General features: G+C 35.2%; 1 protein-coding gene across 1 annotated transcript in view; it reads right to left on the reverse strand.

The window, feature by feature from the left end:
* Positions 1 to 21035, reverse strand: part of SCN7A (sodium voltage-gated channel alpha subunit 7) — a 91498-nt gene extending 70463 nt beyond the window's left edge. The window contains exons 1-4 of the mRNA XM_063712846.1: positions 20555 to 21035; positions 4165 to 4412; positions 972 to 1090; positions 548 to 637 (exon numbers count right to left, since the gene is read on the reverse strand). Of these exons, the coding sequence (XP_063568916.1) occupies positions 548 to 637; positions 972 to 1090; positions 4165 to 4398 (443 nt within the window). The 5' untranslated portion in view covers positions 4399 to 4412; positions 20555 to 21035. The remainder of the gene's footprint in view (positions 1 to 547; positions 638 to 971; positions 1091 to 4164; positions 4413 to 20554) is intronic.
* Positions 21036 to 22110: the final 1075 nt, after the last annotated feature.

Below are 22110 nucleotides of genomic sequence, written 5' to 3' on the forward strand. Positions count from 1 at the left end.
GACAAAAACAGCAAATATCAAATTTGCTCCCTATAGGGATTACACAATAATTAATAATCATCATTAAGGGCATGTGTAAGATCTAATTTTATTATATATATATTCAAGGACTTTTTATGGTGATATTGTTATAGTCATCTTCCAAAATCAACTAGTTTTAATAATAATATTAAAACTCAAAAGATAACTTCAAGAAAGCCTTTTCCCCCAGAAAATTTAATGGGCCTTTCCATCTTTACAGTCTAATGCAAGTCAGACTACCGGTATGTCCTAGGAAAGAGGAATAGAACAGAAAGGGAGAAAGTGATTTTCTTAATGAATGGAAAGGAATGAAAGTTACCTGAGTTAGAAGCAAATCAGGAATGAGATTGCAATAGCAAAGAAAATAGATGTGAAGCACTGAAATATTATCTTAATCATTAACAAATATTAAATTTATTATAATATAAAATATATATCATAATTCAATGTTATTAAAATAAAATGTAAAATATTTAAAATATACAATTATATATGATATTATGTATAAAATAATTATATAACATACTCTAATACTGGTCTCCATTTTGGCAAATTAGTCAGGGACATGAATATGCAATCAATCAGGACACTAATTAGAATAAACAGTCGGAAAAAGGTAGCTTATAGTCAAGGAATAATAGTTAATAAATAATAACGGAAAAGATATATTTCTATTATATATATTTCTTAAATGTGGAAAAATATTAATCTTATTGAACAATGGGCATTAATATTTGTTAATATTTACTATTGTTGAGCATATTAGAAAATATACTTTATATGTATTTTCAAATGTGGAACACTTAATGAAGTATAATCTAGATTTCAATATGACCCAACATGAGATATAAATTGAAAAGAGAAAAATACTGCAGAAATAGTTGAATAATAGTATAGTTGCAGTTAATGTCAGCACAGTTTAAAGTCAACAAGTCAACAGAAAAGGATATGGATGTACCAAAACCTTGATAGTTGTTCTTCTAATACAATTGAAAGGAGACAATGTACACAAGATGGAAGCCGCATTGAATCTGAAGATTGTTCTATTTTTATTTAATACTATGAAAGTCTGTAAGAAAAAAAGCGATCAAGTGAAATTAGAAGTCAGAACCATAATCTCATCAATTATGCAACAAATTGCCAATCAATCATCATTATAGTCTTGGACTCTAAAAGCCATACTTTTCTTTTTTTATATATTTTTATAGACAGTCAAATGGAAAGATTTTAGATGTTTTTATTCATATTTAGGCTTGCCTGTTAATCTACCATTTTTGCTTTTTTGAGTTTTTTGCTACTGTTACACCCAAGAAAGTTGTTTGTCTCAAGCCCACTCCTGGTCTCCTTAGAGAACTAGCAGAATAGGAAGAACACAATATCCCAATGGCTCACGAAGATCCATTTAAAAATGCCAGAGCCGGTGTATCTGAGAACGTAATGAATGTTAAAAGTTAGATTTTATTTCAGAGCAAATCAAATGTGGGATTATGATAGCAAAGAAGATCCAACGAATTGAAATAGTACATTAATTCTTAACAACTGTCTATGAAATAAAACCAAACTTGCATGATATCATTAACATACATATATCTAAACCAGAAATTTATAACATGTAAACCTAATACATTGAGATATTAAAGCATTAAAATTCTAACAAAAAATAATGAAATATCAGAAATATTCTGAAATTAAAATTGAGTCATATATCTATATATGTGTACATGCTTGTGTATGTACATGAATATGTGTATATATATATACCTGTAAATGAGCAAGTTTGCATATTTTTATATTTGTGTGTATATATATATATATATATATATATATGCATTCAGTGAAAGTGTGTATATATATCCACTATATATCCATTTGGAAAAATCTTATTGTGGGGCATAAATAAATACAAATGTGAATATTTTATAGCTTACAGTCTAAAAGAGTATATTTTATAATTTATAACATATAACATACTGAGACACAATAAATTATAGTATACTAAAATTATATATTAAGTATAATCTATTAGATACTACAGTATTATGTTATACAGAGGTGATTATTTCTATTTATATTTGTATATATACAGAAAAATAGACTACTTAGTACAAATATATATTCAACAATATTTCATGAATAAGTGTTCTAAATGGAAACCAAATTGTGATATAATTCTTCTTAATAAAATATTTTTCTAACACACAATCTGTGAACACTTTGACCTATACTATAGCTATTTTCCCTCTATTTTAAGTGCAAACAAAATAAAAATTAAAAAGAGCCAAAGTAATAGCTTTTCATGCTAATAATAGCTTTTCATGCTATTTTCCAGAACAATCTCAAACTTCACACAAGATGTGATATATGCCATTGTGATGAAATGACTAATTTTAGGTATAATAATCTCCCAATTTAAGAGCTGAAATTGTTTTGTTAATTATAAAAGTATTTATTTTATGCCACTTTTAACAGAATAAACCAAATACAACTCAAATAAATTGTCATTTGTAACAGCACTTTTATACCAAGCTATCCATGTAGTTCTTGCTCCAGATGTTTCATGGGAACTAGACCAAGAGTAACTCTGGGCCTTGGTTTATTTTTCAAAATCTTTGGTTTTGTCTTCAATAACACAAGTAGCACTTTGCCAACCATGTCTGTACATGCTGCAGGGTACTCAGAACTCTGCAATATTACATCTATCCCTACAGTTACTGTGCCATATCAATTATTATGACATAAACATAGCAAAAACTGAATGTAGAGGTAATTGAGATGAGGGCCTAAATTATACTTTCATTAAAATGCTCTCAAGATTAAGCATGTATATTATAACAATGCTGCATAATGCCCATGGAGGCTACCCGAGATATTGCAGTCTTTTAAGTTAATATATACATTTCTACTGTAAAATGTCAATAATCTTCCACCATGACAAGTATTCCAAAGAACTGTAATTTATTAAAAAAAAATCACTTTGTCTTCCATCCAGAGAATGTGGTGCAATTCCTTGTCACCCATTTGATAATATCATTGAATGCTCTACAAGAATATCAAATTACGTTTGCTATGAAGCTAATCATCACCTCCCCCGAATTTGATATTCTTTCTAGTTATTTCATTTTGTCAGTGGCATCACCATTCCTCTAAGCTGAAAACCTTGGCATTTTTAGTCAGTCAGGTCATGCTGTTTCTTCTCAGCTTTGTTTTCTCTGTCTCCTTGCGACTTCAGTCCCAGATTACTCTTTGTGTTATTTCATCTTTCTAGTCCTGTCTCTTCCATGCAATCATCATTTAGAAATCTGCTGGGTTAATGCTACTTAAACATTATATTCATTTCATCAGTCCTTTGATCACCATATTAAATCCATGTTGACATCTCCATTATCTCACCTCATATCTCATAACTTGCAACAGCTAAATTTCCAGTTATAGCACCACTTTCTCTTTTCCTCCTTCCAGAATCATTCTCTGCTCTTGCCTACACATAGGTCTTCTCTTTCCCTTACTAAAACTTTGAAGTGTTCTTTAAGCTATAACTCAAATTCTGCATCCTTAATGATTCTTTCAGCTTCATTGGTTCACACCTATCTCTGATTTCTAAATGCAATTATTTTCATATTTAGCATTTTGTGCTTGTTCTGGGATTGGACATATAGTAGTAGGTGCCTAAAGTCATTCTGGAGATAAGGAGTAAGTGTATGTATGTATGAATGAATAAAAATGATAAATAACATACGGGTTTTATTTACTTTTCTAACTTCTGAGTAAGTTAATCATATTGAACATTTTAAATTGTTGAGCATATTCTAGGCATTTTATAGGCATTTTAAAATTGATAACCACAAATGGACAACCATCATGTTCCCTTAAAATATTTCACTTACATTAAGGCATACTAATACATATATTATGAAGTAAAGTAATCCAAAATATACTACCCAACCAGGTAAGATATCAGTTTTGAAAAAAATCTCCAATATGTGTGCTCCCAAAATGAGATATCTTATGTAGTTCTGTATAATTTAAAATCAGATCTTGCCCTGTTTTTCATTATCTTTTTGTATCCTATCTCAATTATATTTTCTGTATGTCTGGAAATAAAATAATAAAAATGTCATCAAAATAATCTCAATTAATTCTCACATTTGTTTTCTTGTAGTAGTATGGGTCCACATCTTCCAAGGGCTCTGATACCATTCCGTGAGAAATGTTTCCATAAATAAATGGAAGCTTTTTGCCAACTTCCAAATCAGGATTTGGCTTTAAATCTTCTTCTTCATGTTCCTCATTATGTGTTTTAGCAATATGCTGTTTTATAAGTTCAAAAGACTCTTTAGTGAAGGGAACAAGGCCCTTCGGCTCCGGTGAAGCCAACATTTCCAATTTTGAACCTGCAAAAAATTCTATATTAAAATTGGGTATACTAATAAAACATAAAAGTACAAAAGATTAGGACATGAAAAATAGAGACCAGTAAACTGAATGTATGCATTTAAAGAACATATTCCTCAGTTCTGTAGAAATCTAAGTTGTCCTGAGTTTTATTGTACTTAATATCGGACTTAATTTGTAATTTCATGAGTAACTCAATCTGCTTCACTTATTCATCGTTTTAACACTCTTTTACTGAAATCTACCTTTCAACTTCTCCATTATAATAAAAGAGATATTTTTTAGAAAGATCTTTTTTGCTAGAGATACTTTTTTCTGGCCAAATCCAATTATTTCTCTGTGAGACATATTTAACAATTGACTACACTTTTCTTCCTTAAACTTACTCTTCATTGGTTCTGCACCCTACTCTTCCATGTTTCTTTTTGTATCTCTGATTACTTTTTTAAAATCAATTATAGTATCAGTCAAATATTAACCCAAATTTACATCAGGTATATCTCACACCAACATGGCACATGTATACATATGTAACAAACCTGCATGTTGTGCACATGTACCCTAGAACTTAAAGTATAATTTAAAAAAAGTATATAAAAAAAGAAAAAAAAATTAACCCAAATTTTAACTCTGATATCTCTTAAGGGTTTGCCTTCTTCCTCTGCTACATCTATCATTCTGATGACTGCATAGGCAAACGGAGTTTTAATTACTCTTTGCATTCAAATATTTATCAAGTACATGTGAATATTTCCCAAACGCTTTCTTCCCCCTGCTGTCTATATAGTAACTTCACCAATGGCAGCAACTTAACAGGTAAAAACAAAATTATTTATCTTTCTGCGTGACTAGAATTACTCTTTAACCTGTGAGCTACTGTAAAAATAAAAACTCAAACTAATTATCTTGAAAATTACTCATGGCATTTTTCTCTCTGTCATCAATCCTTATACGCAAAATAATTTTCTTTCAATAATTTTCTACTACGATTCTTGAATACTATGTATTTATATATGTCCCTGAACATAATCATCTTTGTAATTCTATCTTTGGGGTACTCTAGTAGTCCTCACACATTTCAACTCTAGTCTTTACCTATTTCAAGTTATCCTATAGGCAACTCAAAGTAGTGTTCATTAAATATAATTTCATGCATCAATTCCCCATTCATGAACCTGGTTCTTTTTTCACACATACAAATATTTTATTTTACTAATTTGTTCCAGTCCAATTTCTGTCAAAATTTACTCTTCCAATGATTCTATTCAATGTCAAACAATTGATTTTTCTTTATTGGTTCATCTAAACTCTCTTTGTAATTTTATTATTGCAATTAAAGATAATCAATTTTGGTTTTGATATTGTGGCATTTTGCATCTGTGTATTTTCTTTCACAGTGCTGGCACTAGCTGAATTACTTCTACAAGACAGAAATCACCCACACATATATATACTCACACATATGTTCTACTTCAGAATTTTTCACTGTTGTGCAAAAGTGAGTTGTTCAATACTTTAACACATTACTTGTCTATTAATTAAAAGTAAGCATAAGTATTTAATATTATTGGGACACCATTCATTGCAAGAATCAGACTTCAACTGCTAGCATAAGTAAATGATGGGCAGGATATATTTTAAATATACAAAACGCAGTCTTATAGACACTCAATGGAAGGATACCTGGTACATTTCTGTGTTATAAATGCTCTGTGGGAAATAAAAATGAGAAGTAAAGATGAAAATAAAATACTGGGATTACTACTTATGCCTTTTGTGGAATCAAGTTTTCTGGGTTTTGCTTGGCTTTTCATGTCTGCTGCATTCTACTTAAAGAATGGCTTGCTTTACTTACTTCTAAGAATGCACATAGACTAAAAATATTGACAGTCTTAACTTTATTTGGTTTTTCAGTTTAAGTTCTGACCACATACCCATAACATATGTCTCAAAAAAAAATGTAAACAGAAATATACTTTGACTGAGCCCACTCTCTGGATTCATTTACAAGAACCAGTCACAAATGACTGGTTCAGTCATTTGTAATCAAAGACAGGGATATTTTTGCAACAGCAGTGGTTTCTTATGCCCAAGTCCCTCAAGAGATGTTTCAGAGAAAGGGTACAAGGAAGTTTTAAAGGGAAGAATATGTACTAGGATGATCAAAATATATCTACTTAGAACTGTCTCCCCAGACTAATGGTATAAAAACTCACCTTAAAATTTACTTATTTCCAAATATCTGAGACATTAAAAATTTGCTAAGATTATTTATAGACACCATATGCACACATTACAAACATGCATATGGTCACATTTCACATATTAAACTTTATTAAGAGGAGCCAAGATGCTCTGAATAAGTACAATTTATGAGTATAAGCTACAGATACATATGAAATTTTTTTCCCTTTAAAATAGCCTTTCAGGCTGCGCACGGTGGCTCATGCCTGTAATCCCAGCACTTTGGGAGGCCGAGGCGGGCAGATCACGAGGTCAGGAGATCTAGACCATCCTGGCTAACACGGTGAAATCCCGTCTCTACTAAAAGTACAAAAAAATTTAGCCGGGCGTGGTGGCCGGTGCCTGTAGTCCCAGCTACTTGGGAGGCTGAGGCAGGAGAATGGCGTGAATCCGGGAAGCAGAGCTTGCAGTGAGTCGAGATCGCACCATTGCACTCCAGCCTGGGTGACAGAGTGAGATTCTGTCTCAAAAAAAAAAAAAAAATAGCCTTTCAAAATATTTTTACACAGAGATCCTTGAATATATATTAAATAATTTATAAATAACTTATTGGTTATCTTTATAAGCATTCCTTACTATATTATGATAAAATACAGTGATGCTCCGAAAGGCAACTGCTGAATGATCCTGTTATACTTTTAGACTTCTGTTTCCTGCCTTAGCAATCAACTGTGACTTGACATTGTCTTGGTATTTCTAATCTCCTTCTATGTGGAAAGAGAATATCTAAATTTTCTGGGTGAAGAACTAAAGATTGTTGAACCTCTTCAAAGAAAAAATTCATGGGCTTTGTGACAGTTACTGGCTGCTCAGGGACTTTTTTCTTTTTACGTGAACCAACCCTATTTATGCTCTACTTTCTCACCATAAGCCTTGATTATTTAATAAAGAAAAATGAAGTAAAATATATGTATTTGAACGTTAGCAAGTCAATTTGTAAAATGTCTCACAAGATGAAAAAATATGTGCTAGATAGCATTAAAATAAGATAGGCCTATAAGGACTCCAGGTTTTTGTCTAAAGGCTGGTGGCCAATGTATACGACATATCCAAGTTATCTATATCCTATATGACTTATTCAACATATCAACAATTTAGGTTGTGATAGACAAACAACCTAGTAGAAACAAATAAAATCATGATCTTTGAACTTAGACCTACAGTCAAATCCTGAACTCTGTGACTAATGTTCAAAGAAACCTCAGTCAAATTATTTAATATCTCTGAACATATTTTCTCAGTCATAAAATTGGGATTCCTCTTCCGGTTAAATAAGGATAAATCAAAATAATATGAGTAAAAATACCTGGTACAGTGATTGGCACGTAATACATGGAAAATAAATATAAATTTTTAACTGTGATAAAATTTGCTATATTAGAATGGTGAGTCAAATTTACTAGAAAAAAATATAATAGAAATACTTGTAAAACTTCAAAATTTGGACTAAAATACCCATCAGCACAAGTACAGTAGAGAAGAGATGTGCTTTTGTAACAGAGAAAATTGTCAAGGGATTTTACTTAATAGTAACTGCAATACAAATCAATACTAATTTGTGCCTGCCAAGAACACTAATATAACCTCTATCTGTGTTGTTAGAAGATGCAGGAGGCAGTTCATCTCTACTGTGCTGTAATCCAAGAACACCACATCTAAAAGGCATGTCCATAAACTGAAGGGTCTTCAAATGGAACCAGAAGGTTGATTAAGTAAAATAAAACAATTTACAGACAAGCTAAAAGAATGGAGAATGTATACTTGAGGTGGAAAAAACTCAAGTACAATCTTACTATTTCCAAGTATCTGAATGATTCTAATGTGGAAGAGAAATTAGACTTTCATGTTGTTCAGAAAGGATGAACTAGAATCAATGAGGTGAAGTCAGAAGAGATTTGGCTCAAGAAAATAAAGATCTTTCTAATAGTTGTCAAAAATGAAATGGGTTGATTTGGACATCAGACCTTCCCCTTAACTACCAACGTGGATGCACATACTTCTTGACAGGCAGTGGGATGATTTAAATAGATCCGAATATTGGTTGTTAATTTCAACATCTTATAATTTTGGAACGTTTCTAAGGTTAAGATCATTGGCTTGAATTTGTTGTACAGTTTCTCATGATATAAAAGTCTGACTGAAATATTAGCTAACTAAAACTATGCAGCATTGAATTAACAAAATCAGTATATTTTTGATATTTTTAGGGATCCATTCTGATTACCAACAAGTATTACTAAACTAACGTAAGTTAAGAATACTAACCTTAAAAGAAGACACAAAAAGAGGTTATAAACTTCTTGCATGGATGCTGCCATCAATGAAATTGGTTTAAACACCTTCTACCGAAACTGCAAGACCAAATTTGCTAGCCTGTCTTCCTATTGCATAGTCCCAGTATAATATCCCTTTGCTTTTTCTTTTACTACTCCATAAGAAAATAATCTTGGACTCTTCATTTTGCCACCCCCCAGTTATGAGACCTCAGTAACATCACCTGACCTTTCCTCATATATAAAATTTGGAATCCCTCATATATCTCACAAGGTTTTAAAGATTAAATCAAACCACAAAGAAATCCTGGACCACAGCACTGGTTTCATCAGTACTGATCCTGTCATCCAACCCAATTGCTTATCCCAGAAGATTGTTTTAGTGATAATTTTGATGTTGAATGAAACTACCCCGGGTTGTTGACTAGATGAATGAATGAATGAATAGACAGCAGGCATTGCCTTCTGTGATACTGCAAAAAAAAAAAAATGCAAGCACTTATCAAATAGAAGTAGCATGCATCTGACTTCTAGATGGTTGAGTGCAGACTGTTAAATTATTAATCTTAAATCATAATTCAGTAAAATCATTTCTGTGGGGAATTTATGTAATATGGTCCAGGCACTATGCTTTCTGGTGAGCCATCTTAATACAGCACTAATGTCTGAAAAAATATCAAAAGATTAATAGTTAATCCATCCATTAGACTTCTTTCTGAAAAATTGAATAGCTAAAGTAAGCTTTTGGCAATAATTGTATCAAAGTCAATTGTATCAAGTCCAGATTTGGACACTAACAAATTCGTTATACCAATATTTTATATTGTTGACTGAAGTGGAATCCATTTCTGTTGAATGTCAGTTGAAATTTGCAGGAGCAGCAGAAGTACATGGAAATGGGGTGAATTTTTATAGAAAAAAAATTTCTCCTTGAAACGAATTTCAAATTTGAGTAGGAGCCAAAATTTATTTTAATCTTTATGGCAATTATGATTATGGCCATGCTTACCAAGTATCATTTTTGAAGCACTGGACTAGACGCTTCTAATTAAATTATTTTATTCTCTCACACATCTTCCTGCCTTCTAGTTACTCGGATAGTGTGGGGTTTGTGTATGTTTGTTATATTTATTTGCGTAGTTTTGTATACATATTATGTTGTATTTGTTTTTCTTGTCATACTGCATTGTTTGTGGAACACCTATAAGAAGGTTTGGAAGTGGGCAGTTCTCATTATCCCTGGCTCCATGCACTACTTGCATTAAAATAAATTCTAGATGGCTCAACTATTTAAATACAAAATAAAATTTAAATTTAAAACAACAAAACTTATAAAATCAATCATAAATAAATTTATTTTAATAATTTAAAATGGAAATCTTAGTTTAATGAAGGAAAGTGCTGGTTAGGGTATGAAAAAACACTCAAACTTTTTTGATCATATAAAACAGTATAATTATTCTAAGAGGAAATCTGGTACTGTTTATAGATAAAAACATTTACACTTTATCCTAGCAATTCAAGCAACAGACACTTGACCCTTGGGTACAAATGTCAAACCAATTTATGTACTCAAATCTGCTCACAGTGGTGTAATTTTTATACATAAAAGAAGCAGTCAACATGTATCTCAGGTGCAGCCACTAAAAAAGATTATAGTACATCCTTAAAAGGAACTACTATTATTTTTTGTTATTATGCAACTATATTGAATTTTAAGGTTAAATACATATAGACTGATTTAAAAATAGAAACAAGTGTTAACTGGGAAATAATGTGTCTCTTGATATCTTAATAATTTTTTTAACACTGATAGCTTGCTTCTAACTTTGTACATAGATAATGGTTTCTCATAGTGAAGCCTATAAAATCTGGCTTGTATGACTGACTGTCATTCATGTAAAGAATATGGACTATGGGGAAAGAATCAGCTTAGAAATTAGGGAAAGATGTCTTATTTTATGGTGGGTTTGAGGCACATCTGAAACAACTAAAAGAACAATTCAGAGATTGGGAATATAAATCTGGAGGTTAATATACATAATTAAACTGTATGTATGTGTACATGTTTTATATGTAAATATAAATAGATATATTTATGTACCTATGAGTGTGTACATAAATATATATATAGTATATGGTTATATGGTTATGTAAATATATAAATAGCTGAAACCCAGAGAAATAAAAGGATTATGTGTATTTGCAAAATGTGTGAAATTCTTCATGGAATGATTACAAGGGGAGCATATTGAAAAGCACCTACCTATTATGATTTATGATTTAAAAATCTAATCTAGAAGGCTAAAGATTTTATATATCATCACTAATACATGTTTTAAGTCACATGGCTCAAATATTAGTAAGGTATATCACAGTCAAATCTTGAAAGAAATTGGGAGAAAATGACACATTATAAATTGGGAAATAATGATTAAGCATGATCACTGCCTTCTTAGCAGAAAATAAAAAGGAAACCAGAAGACAGTATAACAATATCTTTAAGCTGTCAAAGCAAAAAGAAATTTAAAAATAGAATTCTACATACAGCAAAAATACTCTTCAAGAATGAAGACAAAATAAATATATTTTCACATATTTCAGATGGACATTTCTATGTTTAAGAAGGAATGAAGAGAATGAAAAATAATAAATATATGGGAATATATTTTTTAAGGCATAAGTACCCAAAACTGGGAAGAATCCATCAAGACGAGAATAGATTTATAAAAATAAAAATAGAAGTCTATTTATCCAATAGAATACAATTAGCAAAATAATCAATGAACTACTAATATATATAACAACGACTGAGTGACAAAAACATTGCGCTGAGTGAAAGAAGTCTGACATCAAAGACTACAAACTATATGATCCAATTTATATGAAGTGCTACAAGAGAGCAAGCTAGTCTTACCTTGTTAATCTCTCAAAATGATTAGTTTCTAGAGGAACAGAGATTGGAATTAAAATCATCTCAAACACTGGTGGATCTGGTTCTACAGATTATGTGTTAAATTTTCCAATAATATGGGACAATTAATATCTCTCTTGTTGAGGGAAGGAACAGTCTAAGACACTAAGCTTCAGAATGAGAGTCAACAGAGTCAACAGACACAATAGGATTAGAAGTCCACAAACAGTGCCAGATAACCAAAGCAAATCACCCTGTCACATCTGATTGCAAATATACTAAGATCAATGAGCATTCAGAAGGCTTAATGGCAGTTGAAACACTAGAAAAGGACACGAATCACTGGGAATAAAATCTTTTTGAGGGTCTCCTGCCTCACTGAGAAATGTGACTATGACAGTGATAAAGGCAATAGAAAGGGAGGTTTCTAGGAATAAAAAGTAAAGCTGGTTCTGCCTGAAATGTTCCTGCTTGGAGCTTCCAATACAACAAAGATCTTTGATTCCCTACCAGTAACCCTGGGAAAGTGGTCGAGCCCCACATTCTAAAGAACTCAATGTTCCCAATTTCTCCAGATGTTCTCGAAACTTCCACTGCTTTGCAAAATAAGCCTCTAGAATTCTAAATTATCGTTTGTTATCTCATCAAAAAGAGCAAGTTGTAAAGGAGCCAGGATTGTCCTGGAATTCTGTTTCTAGTGGATCCAGTCTGTTAAATCCTTGACCAAAAATTCCTGGCTAGTGGCCACATTAGGATTCAACAAGTGAAGAAAAGTAGCCTGTGCTGCTTCTCAGCAGAATACAAAGGAGGCTGTATGATGCAACCAGATTATAACTTGCCCTTCATCCTGAGGTCTTTGATCTAATTGTTCCCCTGAGATGCAAGACCTGATCTCTCAACTTCTATTTAAAAAGTTCCAGAATTAGGACATCCCTGGGACTCTTTGGGACCTCTCAGAACTAGCTGATCTCCTTGAGTATCCTCTTAATCTGTGGTTAGACTTAATCTGTAGATTTCCTTGACCCTTCATTGTTGCCAGCTTCTCCTCAGCAGTGGAACTAAACTCATAGATCCACAAATGATACCCTAAATCAGTGAATAGACAAAAGAGTTCTGAACAAGTGTCATATAAGGTCACTCATAAACCTCTAGCACCAAGTCTGGCTCCGTGTTAGATTCAGATAGACACAAAACCTTCAACAATGTACCAGACCCTGGAAAGTTGACTAGATGTGACAGTGTCAAATCTGCAGTTCACAAGTCCTGGAGCTTCTAAGAGGACAGGGAAGATGAGAGGATGGTGACCTCTGGTTAACACGCTGGTACTGAGAGCTATAGATAAAGAAAATCTCGGTACAGGTGATTTCAATCATACAAGCTCTGGACTGCATATCAGAAATTTCCTGGGGCTAATATTGAAAATCTAGGAGCCAGTGGCCCAATCCAGACAGACTATTTCAGAATAGCTTGTGCTGCAGCCTTTGAGATGAATCTGATGCAGACTGCTAGGCAGAAAGATGCCTTGGCTGATAGCTAAGCTTCACCCAACCAACTTTATAAAGCAAGCAGACACATCATTACATTTTCTTGTTTTTTCTCATCTGATAGCCTGAGTATGAGAGATAAAGCATATACAGGAGTTGCTGAGGCAAATACCTGTTCAACAACAGCCCTTCTCCAGAAGATCCACACTCTTTTCACATCTTTGGGCACTGGTTTTCCCTCAGCTCTAATGACCTTGCCATGTTGGCATTCACATGGTGGAGGACCTGTTGCAAAACAGCTCTAAAGTTTGAAATCAAACAAACACAACTGGGACATTCACCTTTGCACGTGGCTACCACCCACCTCCAGGACAACAACCCTCTTTTTTCTTCCACTCTGTCCTCTCCTTTCCAACCCATCCAATCTCATGTTTAAGTAACGTTTCCTAAAGTTCTAGGTTACTTGGGGGCAGTTTGGGTTTATGCCTGTTGTTGAGGAATAACTATTAATTACATCCTTTTTCCTTTTCAGAAACATCCTGAGTTGGATGATAAATTACATGGCCACTCAATCAGTGAGCGAATGCTCTCTCTAGAGAGCCCAGTTCCCATGCAAGAGGCTGCATCAACAGCATTTCAAAACAGTAACTGCAGCTGCATCTTCTTAGATAATGAAGGACAGGGACGAAAAGGAATGCCAGAAGTCAGTGTTTTTCTTCTTCCCTACTCACAATTCCCAATTGTTTCCCCTGTCCCTCAGTTTTATTTCTAGAGCACAGCCTGCCAGGAATGCACTCAAGCTGTGGAGAGAGATTCTCCACCTGTAGGAGATGACTGCCCAGGCCAGTCACAGCCTCTTCATTTCCATTTATTCCCATCTTAGGGAATTGAAAATACAGCACCTAAAGAATCAATCTCTGTGCTTTCTGAGAAACTGGAGTTGATCCTAGGGGAGATAAAACAAATGTTAGAATAGCTTTGCCAAACAGAATTGTCAAATGTTCTATTCTATATTAAATATATATTCCTAATGCATTCCAAAAAGATTGAGGTTCACTTTCAAGAATGTAGACCATAGAGCACGATAATATAAATTAAGAAAAATGAAACAAAAAAGTAAGGACAGTGGATCAATAGACTGAGGATAATATTGCAAATGCCAACTTCATTCTGTGTGCAGCAGGAAATAAGGATAAAATGACTTCTCACTTAGTTGTTTTCAAGCTATTTTGAAACAATTATGTTGTACATCAGACATGGAAAATGTATCATGTCTATTGCACCAATGACATTTAGATAGGTGTAAAAACAAAGCAGTGATGATAATAAGACTAATTTAACTTGGGATCAGAAGGTACCATCTGCATAAGCAAAGATACAGAGTTAATGCGACCATTGTACATAATCTGTATTGTTGAGAATGTAGGACTCATACCTGCTGATCAATTTATCAATTTAATTGACTGCACTTAATAGATATATCATGGCTTATATTTCATCTTTCTCACATTCCATAATGACTTACAGCTAAATTCTCTAATGCAGCGCCTTTTCCCTTAGAGCTTTCTGACTAGAATGCTTTTCCCCCCAGGGTTTACAACCCAAATGATATTAAATGCATTGCTTTTTTTAATTTTTATGGAAGGCTATGAAAATTTTATCATTGACTTCTAGGAAGCAGAAACCTATAAGGAAGATGACTGAAGCTAACAAAATTCTAAAGGATAGACATAAAATTGCCTAAATCCATAAATTTAATAGTCTAACTCTGTAGAGATATAATTGAGATTCATCTCAATGAATATGACAATTTACAGGCTGGGATACGAAGGCAAAGGCTACCCACACACAGTGCAGGTGAGAATGTAACTTGGTGTAGTTTTTTAAAAAGGCTATTTGTCAACAGTTTCTTTTTTTTTTTTTTTGAGAGGGAGTCTCACTCTGTCACCCAGGCTGGAGAGCAGCAGTGTAACCTTGGCTCACTGCAACCTACGCCTCCCTGATTCAAGGGATTCTCCTGCCTCAGCCTCCCGAGTAGCTAGGATTACAGGTGCGTGCTACTACAGCTAGCTAATTTTTGTATTTTTAGTAGAGCTGGGGTTTCACCCTGTTGGCCAGGCTGGTTTCAAACTCCTGACCTCAGGTGATCTGCCCACCTCGGCCTCCCAAAGTGCTGAGACTACAGGTGTGAGCAAGCCACCGTGCCCGACCAACAGTTTCTTAAATAAAGTTTCATGTACTCTTTGGCCCAGCAATTAAGCTGCCATTTAGAAATTATTGCTGAAGTTTGAGAAGTCATATTTGCAAGGATGTTTATCATAACATAATACTTTTAATTCCAAGGAGTAGAAATAAAATGTCTACCCTAAGGGACTAATAACAAAAATTCTAGTATATTGCTATCATGGAATACCTAGTTAGTTACAAAAAGGAATGAGATGGATATGTCTGTGCTCATACGGAAAGTTTCACCAAATCAATTACTAAATGAAAATGTAAAGTTGAGAACAACTTGCATCATTCACTTTTGAATAAAATGTTGTATAATGATTATATACATAAAGTTGTATACGTTAGCATGTGCATAATGTTTTCCCCTCCGGACATAAGTGAAGTGTTACATCTATGGAAAGAGTCCAAAAAGGTATCAGAGGATTCTGTTGTTTTCCAGTTAATATTTCTATATGACTTGAACATAACTCACCAGGTATATGTATTACCAAAGCCCAGAAATGGAAAATTTGCACACTGAAGTTTGAGGAATAAAGGACAGCTTGACTAAAATGACATCAATCCACTTGAAATTTTGCAACCATCTGTGTGAATAAACGTTCTTTAAATACCTCTTGACTTCAACCCACTTGGATTTTGCTTTTGGATTATTTTTTCACTTGGGTTGGTTACTTTCAACTTGGCGTTGATGATCTGATGCCTACTTTTTTACCTGTCTGTGGTAAACAGTTTATCAAGGCTGCTTAATTGACTTTTGCTACTTTCTCCTTGGTTTCTGACTGCAGCTATATTCTGCTTCCAGGTCAGTCCAGTTTGGCTTCAGGTCCTATTCTTCAATACGTCCACTTAATTCTGGACTCAACTTTCTCACTCTGAAAATTTCAGCCAACAAATTCCTAGAATATGTTATCTTGCAAAAGAAAGTGGTAAGTAAGCAACTTTCTCAAAAGCATAAATATGCACTGCCATTTTAAAAAATATTTTATCTCTAATTGATAAATAGTAATTATATATATTTAGGGGATACAAGTTGATGTTATTTTATATATATATAATATATATATATATGTACGTATACACAAACATTGTGGAATGATTATATCAAGCTAATTAATATATCCGTTATCTCACAGACTTATTTCTTTGTAGTGGAAACATTTAAAATCTATTCTTTTAGCATTTTGAAATATACGACACATTATTATTTAACTATCACCACCATGATGTGCAATAGAACACTTATACTTATGCCTCCTCTCTAACTGAAACTTTGCACACTTTGACCATCATCTTTCCTTTCCCCATTCACCCGCTCACCCCCAGCCTCCGGAAAGCACCATTCTACTCTCTATCTCCAAAAATTTGTCTTTCTTAGATTTCACATTTCTATGAGATCATGCAGTATTTGTCTTTCAATGCCTGCAATATTTCACTTGGCATAATGTCTTCCAGGTTCACTCATGTTGTCACAAATGATGTGTATTCAAAAGAATTGAAATTAGTTTGTCAAAGAGATATCTGCTCTCCCATGTTTGCTGCAGTATTATTTACAATAGCCAAGATATGGAAGAAACCTAAGTATCCATCAACATATGAATAGATAAAGAAAATGTGGTATATATACACAATGGAACGCTATTCGGGCTTTTAAAAAAGGAGACTCTGTCATTTGCACTGCTATTTTATTTGGATTATAATTCTTAGAAATTTTTGATCCAGGTATTTTCTGACTTAAAAAAATCTAGAACTGGCACATTCACTGAAACCCTGGAGGCTCCTTAGAACTGGCTATTTACCTCTGCTTCCGACAATTCTGAAAATGTCTGTCTGTTTTTCCAGGATTCCAACCCGCCCTCCCTGCAACTCTCCCAAAAGCTCCTTTAGCTTTTCAACTGTGAAACCAAACATATAGATGTCCATCCCCTTCTCAAATTGGAGAGAAACTAGAAAGGTGCCTTGAAACATCTTAGGGTGAGCATGATTTAGTTTTTGTCTCACTCCGAGTTGGGCAAAAAATGTCCAACATGGAGCCCCAGGGCCAGAGAAAGAGAGTAGATATGGGCAAGAGCCTGTAATCAAGTGCTTAGACCATGTTGCCTCTGGGAGAATTCAGAGAGTGAGCAGCTGGTGGACTGGAAGCCTCACCTTAGCATTTAAAATAGGAAAGACGGACTATTCTACTCAACACAATATATTCACCTAGGGTCTATGGCCCCCAAATCAGCATCACCTCCTGTTCTAGTTTAAAACCAAATGCCCTATCATAATATCAGACCTTTCTAATCAGAATTTCCATGAGTGGGGCCCCAGCTTCTGCATTGCTATCAAGCTCTTTGATGTCTAGGCAGTCAGTGTGGCACCTGACTCACACCATCATCAGAGCCGTCCATTGAGCTGGTTATCCTTATCCAGCACCAGGCTGAGTCAGTCCAATTATAAATACTGCAGAGACAACAGGGATATCTGTTTGCCAGGAATTCCAGGATGGAATATAAGAAGATGGAGCCTCATTTGTAATAAACAATAATTGAACAAATGAATGTAAATAATAATCTTAGCTGGGTCAAGAGATATGCACCAACTCAAAAATAACCTCTGAAGCCCTCAGATGAAATCTTATCTTTAACCTCAAAGGCTCCCTCTTTCAATGTTGCTGCAATGAGACCTCACTTGTTTGGTTGGTTAGTCCTCACTAACAGAAGAGAAGGAACCAACGCAGGAAAAGAAAAGTGACATCTGTTTGTACAAGATTTTCTCACGTGATAATGGGTGACTGAGCATTCCTGATATCTGGAGTGGGGGTGGGGGTGGGGGTGGGCAGAGGTTATAGATGTTCTTCTCACACTGACAAATACTGAAAATGGTTGGTGGAAATAATGGGATCAGATTCCCAGAAATCAAGAATGTCCCTTTTACTCCAATGCCTCCACCATAAGCTTTCAGGAGGGAGTCTAAGGTGGTAGGTAGATGGTGAGTCAATCTCTGAATACCCCTGTTGTGACATGAATATCAACCCAATGAGATCTAGGGCTGGAGTGTAGATTTCCCAATCCCTGAGTAAGGGATTGGGGAAAATACTGTTATTTTTATTTCTAGTATGCTTTGGACAGGTATTTATCCTACTTTGGGAAAATCAGTGAGAGTGTATATCCCCTACCAAACCGTCTACCACACGAGGCTACGGAGACAGAATGCCCAGTTTTGAAGTGCTTGGCTCTGCCTCCAGTACTCCAATAGAGACTGATATGCAGCAGCAGGTCCAAGGGTCGTGTGCCATCTGGGATCTGATGACCCCTTTTCCTGAGCCCATGTTCAAATTGAGGTCTTTCTTCTATTACTTTAAACATATTCATGGGAAAGAAGGGACTCACAGTACCTATCCCCCAGGTGCAAGATTTTAATGAAACTTTGCAGTCAGGATTAGAGTATTTATACTTAAATTTTGATTTATCCTATGTTAAGTAATGGACCAAATACATTCAGCAATATCCAATACACGTGATGGCTTCATCCCCAGGAAACAGGACTACACATCTAAAATCAATTTTAAAACTAAAAACAGAAAGAAGGTAAAGCATATTTGGAGAATATTACAAGGTGTTTAAATATGCAAAGCTAGCCAAAGCACACACTTTTCACTTTTTTGAGGATAAAGGCTTTCAGATTAGAATATGCTTTAAACTGTACAGGTGGCAAGAAAAGGATTTGAATTTCACTTCCTCTAGTGCATTCTAGAGATGCATGTCAAAGCCCTCTCTATGCTTATATTGAATCAGACTTAGAAGGAAAACCAGAATAGTGAAGTAGATAAAAACACAGAATAATCCCTTATGTAATCAACAGTTACACATATTACTTTCATGAGCCCTTTATATCATCTCTGTCAATTAGTTTTATCAGGACTTTTTGGAATGTCATTTATAAATAAAGAAAATAAAGCTTACTCAAGTTAAATAATTGGCTTAATTTGTACAAAAATTGAAATCAAAGACTTCTTCATTGGACTTCCCGCTCAATTACTGATTTGCCAGGTAGCCTCAGCAAATTACTCCTTATAGGTCTTACTTGTAAAAACAGCAGCTGGATTATAGAATCTTTAATTAAGGCTAGTCATAGCAGGTATGGTGCCCAGGATTCTGTTTATTACAGGGCCCACTTTCCTTCTACTTTGCCATAAACTGCTCTCCTGAATGAACAGCAGTGGGGGAAAGTATCCACAAGAAGCACCACCCAAACTCTTTCCCATTTCAAGATATTTTTCAGTCCAATATCCAAACTGGGACCCATCATTTTTGTTAATGAAAGGGGCCCATCGGTGTGTCATTCCACATGTGCTCATCATTTGTCTTGTTTTGACCAATGTCCTAAGTTTTGAAGCTAATACAACCAGTCACACTATCACTTCTGAAAGAAAACCTCCAAAAGATATGCATTTTATAGAGCAAAACAATGCAAAAACAACAACAATCTCTGTTGATCTAGTCAATACCAAAATGCCCAACTGACTAAACTGAGCACATCACTGCCAATCACATCAATGCCTCTACTTGTATATTGACTATTCCCTTGGGAAAATCAATCTTGAAATCTCTGTTATTTAGAATAAGAGAGGATTCTTAGAAGAAGTGTACAACAATCTGCATAACCTTTCCTCCATTTTATACTATCATTGTACCATGTAATGTAAGTCATTGTCATATAGGGTTTCTAGAATTTTACACTAACAGACAATGTTGGTTTCAGAAGCTTACCTGATGGAATTAGAAAACTGACGACACATGCCATGCAAACACCCAAAGACCACGGCTGCTCTTGAAGTATACTCTTGAAGTAACTCTCCTAATGCACGTCCAAAATTTCAAATCTCTGTCCTGCTGGGGACCCTAAGGGTGTGTATGGGATGGAGCAGGTGGGAGTGGGTGGGAAAGGCTGGCAGCGGATAGCGGCTATCACCATTCTGGGACTGGACACAGCAGCAAGAAAAAGGCACTTACTTGCTACGAAGCGACAGGTCTCCACCAGTGCCTGAGGGACCCTTCAGGAGCAGGGCTCCTTGGAGCCCTTTCCTCCTCCTGGGCTTCTCTTTCTCCACGGATCTCTCGGGTTTTCTGAGCTCTAGTTGTACAGAAGCTGCTGTTAGGCTGGCGTCTGTCCTCACCAGCTGTGGCTCTGCAGTAAATGGGCCCCACTAAATGGCCAGTTAGACACCGACTCACTGGGAAGACTCTCCAGCCACTGACCCAGAGACCCCTCCTACCCAGATGTCCAGTGGAGCAGCGCCCGCTGCTTGGAAGCTGTTTTTGTCTCCTTTCCACTCCTCCCTCCCCTCTCCCAGCCACTCCACTCTCTCCCCCGCCCTCATCTCCAGGCCAGTGCGCGACTTCAGCATCCAGATCGGGCGTGGGCGGGTGATATTGACAGAGACCTGCTGCAGATGCAGTAACAGCAGCAGCTGTGGCGTCTCCTCCAGCAGCTGCCGGGAAGAGAGGGAGGAAGAGGAGCGGGGGGTTGATGAGGAGGGGTAGAGGGGAGAGGGCCTGCAGAGCGTGAAGGAATGAAGGGGCTAGGGAACATCCAAGGAGGAGAGGAAAAGGAGCAGCGCGGTGCAGCTAAGTTGAGGGGGAAGGGAGAGTGAAAATGAGGGAGAGGAGAGGAAGACAGAAAACTCTGGTTCTTTAACCTCCAGTTGTATTCTCTCTCCCCTTGCCTAGGTGCCCCAGCAGAACTTAGAGGGGCAATTGTCAGCCTGCCGCATTCAAATCTGGACATTGCTGTAGTTAAGAGTTTGTAATCCTGTTGTTGTTTATGTGTGTAGCTGTTTTTAGGAGAGAGTCAAGAGTCAGCTGGAGCTGTCTTTTACTCTGGATCACTTTCCCACTCTAGTGATTTGAAACACGAGGGACAGAGGAAAAATTATGTTTATTTTAGAAAACTGCGGCAATACAGTGTAGTTTGGGAGTGAAGGCCAGAGGCGTTGGACCTTCTTCCCAAAGGCCACACCATAGAACCTTCATTTTGTAACCCTATTTTATGCACACATCACATCACTTACTTCAAAAATATATCAGCATATGTCTCTGAATGGTAAGAACTTCTTAAGATTTTAACTCAATACCCTGGTCACATCTATAATTAGCAATAATTATTTTGTAGCATCAAACATTCACTTGATTTCTTTTTAATGGACAATTGACTGACTGCAGGCTTCTCTTCTCCACACTCTGGTGATGATGCAAATGAATTTTCTAGAGCATAAAACTTTCCCTTAGAGCAGTCTTTATCCCTTTTCACCCAGTAAAATTCTACACACCTTTCTGTACATTCAAACACAATATAAATTTAATGAACTTAATATCAAATATTTCAAAGTTTCCATGTGATATTTAAAATAAATAAAAAGAAGTACTGCTTTTTATAATGTGTAATGAACAGGCAGTTGATCCCAAGATACTGTACAAACCAATCATATAAACGAGAGGAAAACAGATGGGAAACTAATGGTGTTGGTTTTATATTCTGAGTTGGCTAGCCATTTTCTTGTTTTGGAACA

The sequence above is a fragment of the Pongo abelii genome, chromosome 11 (assembly GCF_028885655.2).
Source record: "Pongo abelii isolate AG06213 chromosome 11, NHGRI_mPonAbe1-v2.0_pri, whole genome shotgun sequence".
Classification (NCBI taxonomy): Eukaryota; Metazoa; Chordata; class Mammalia; order Primates; family Hominidae; genus Pongo; species Pongo abelii.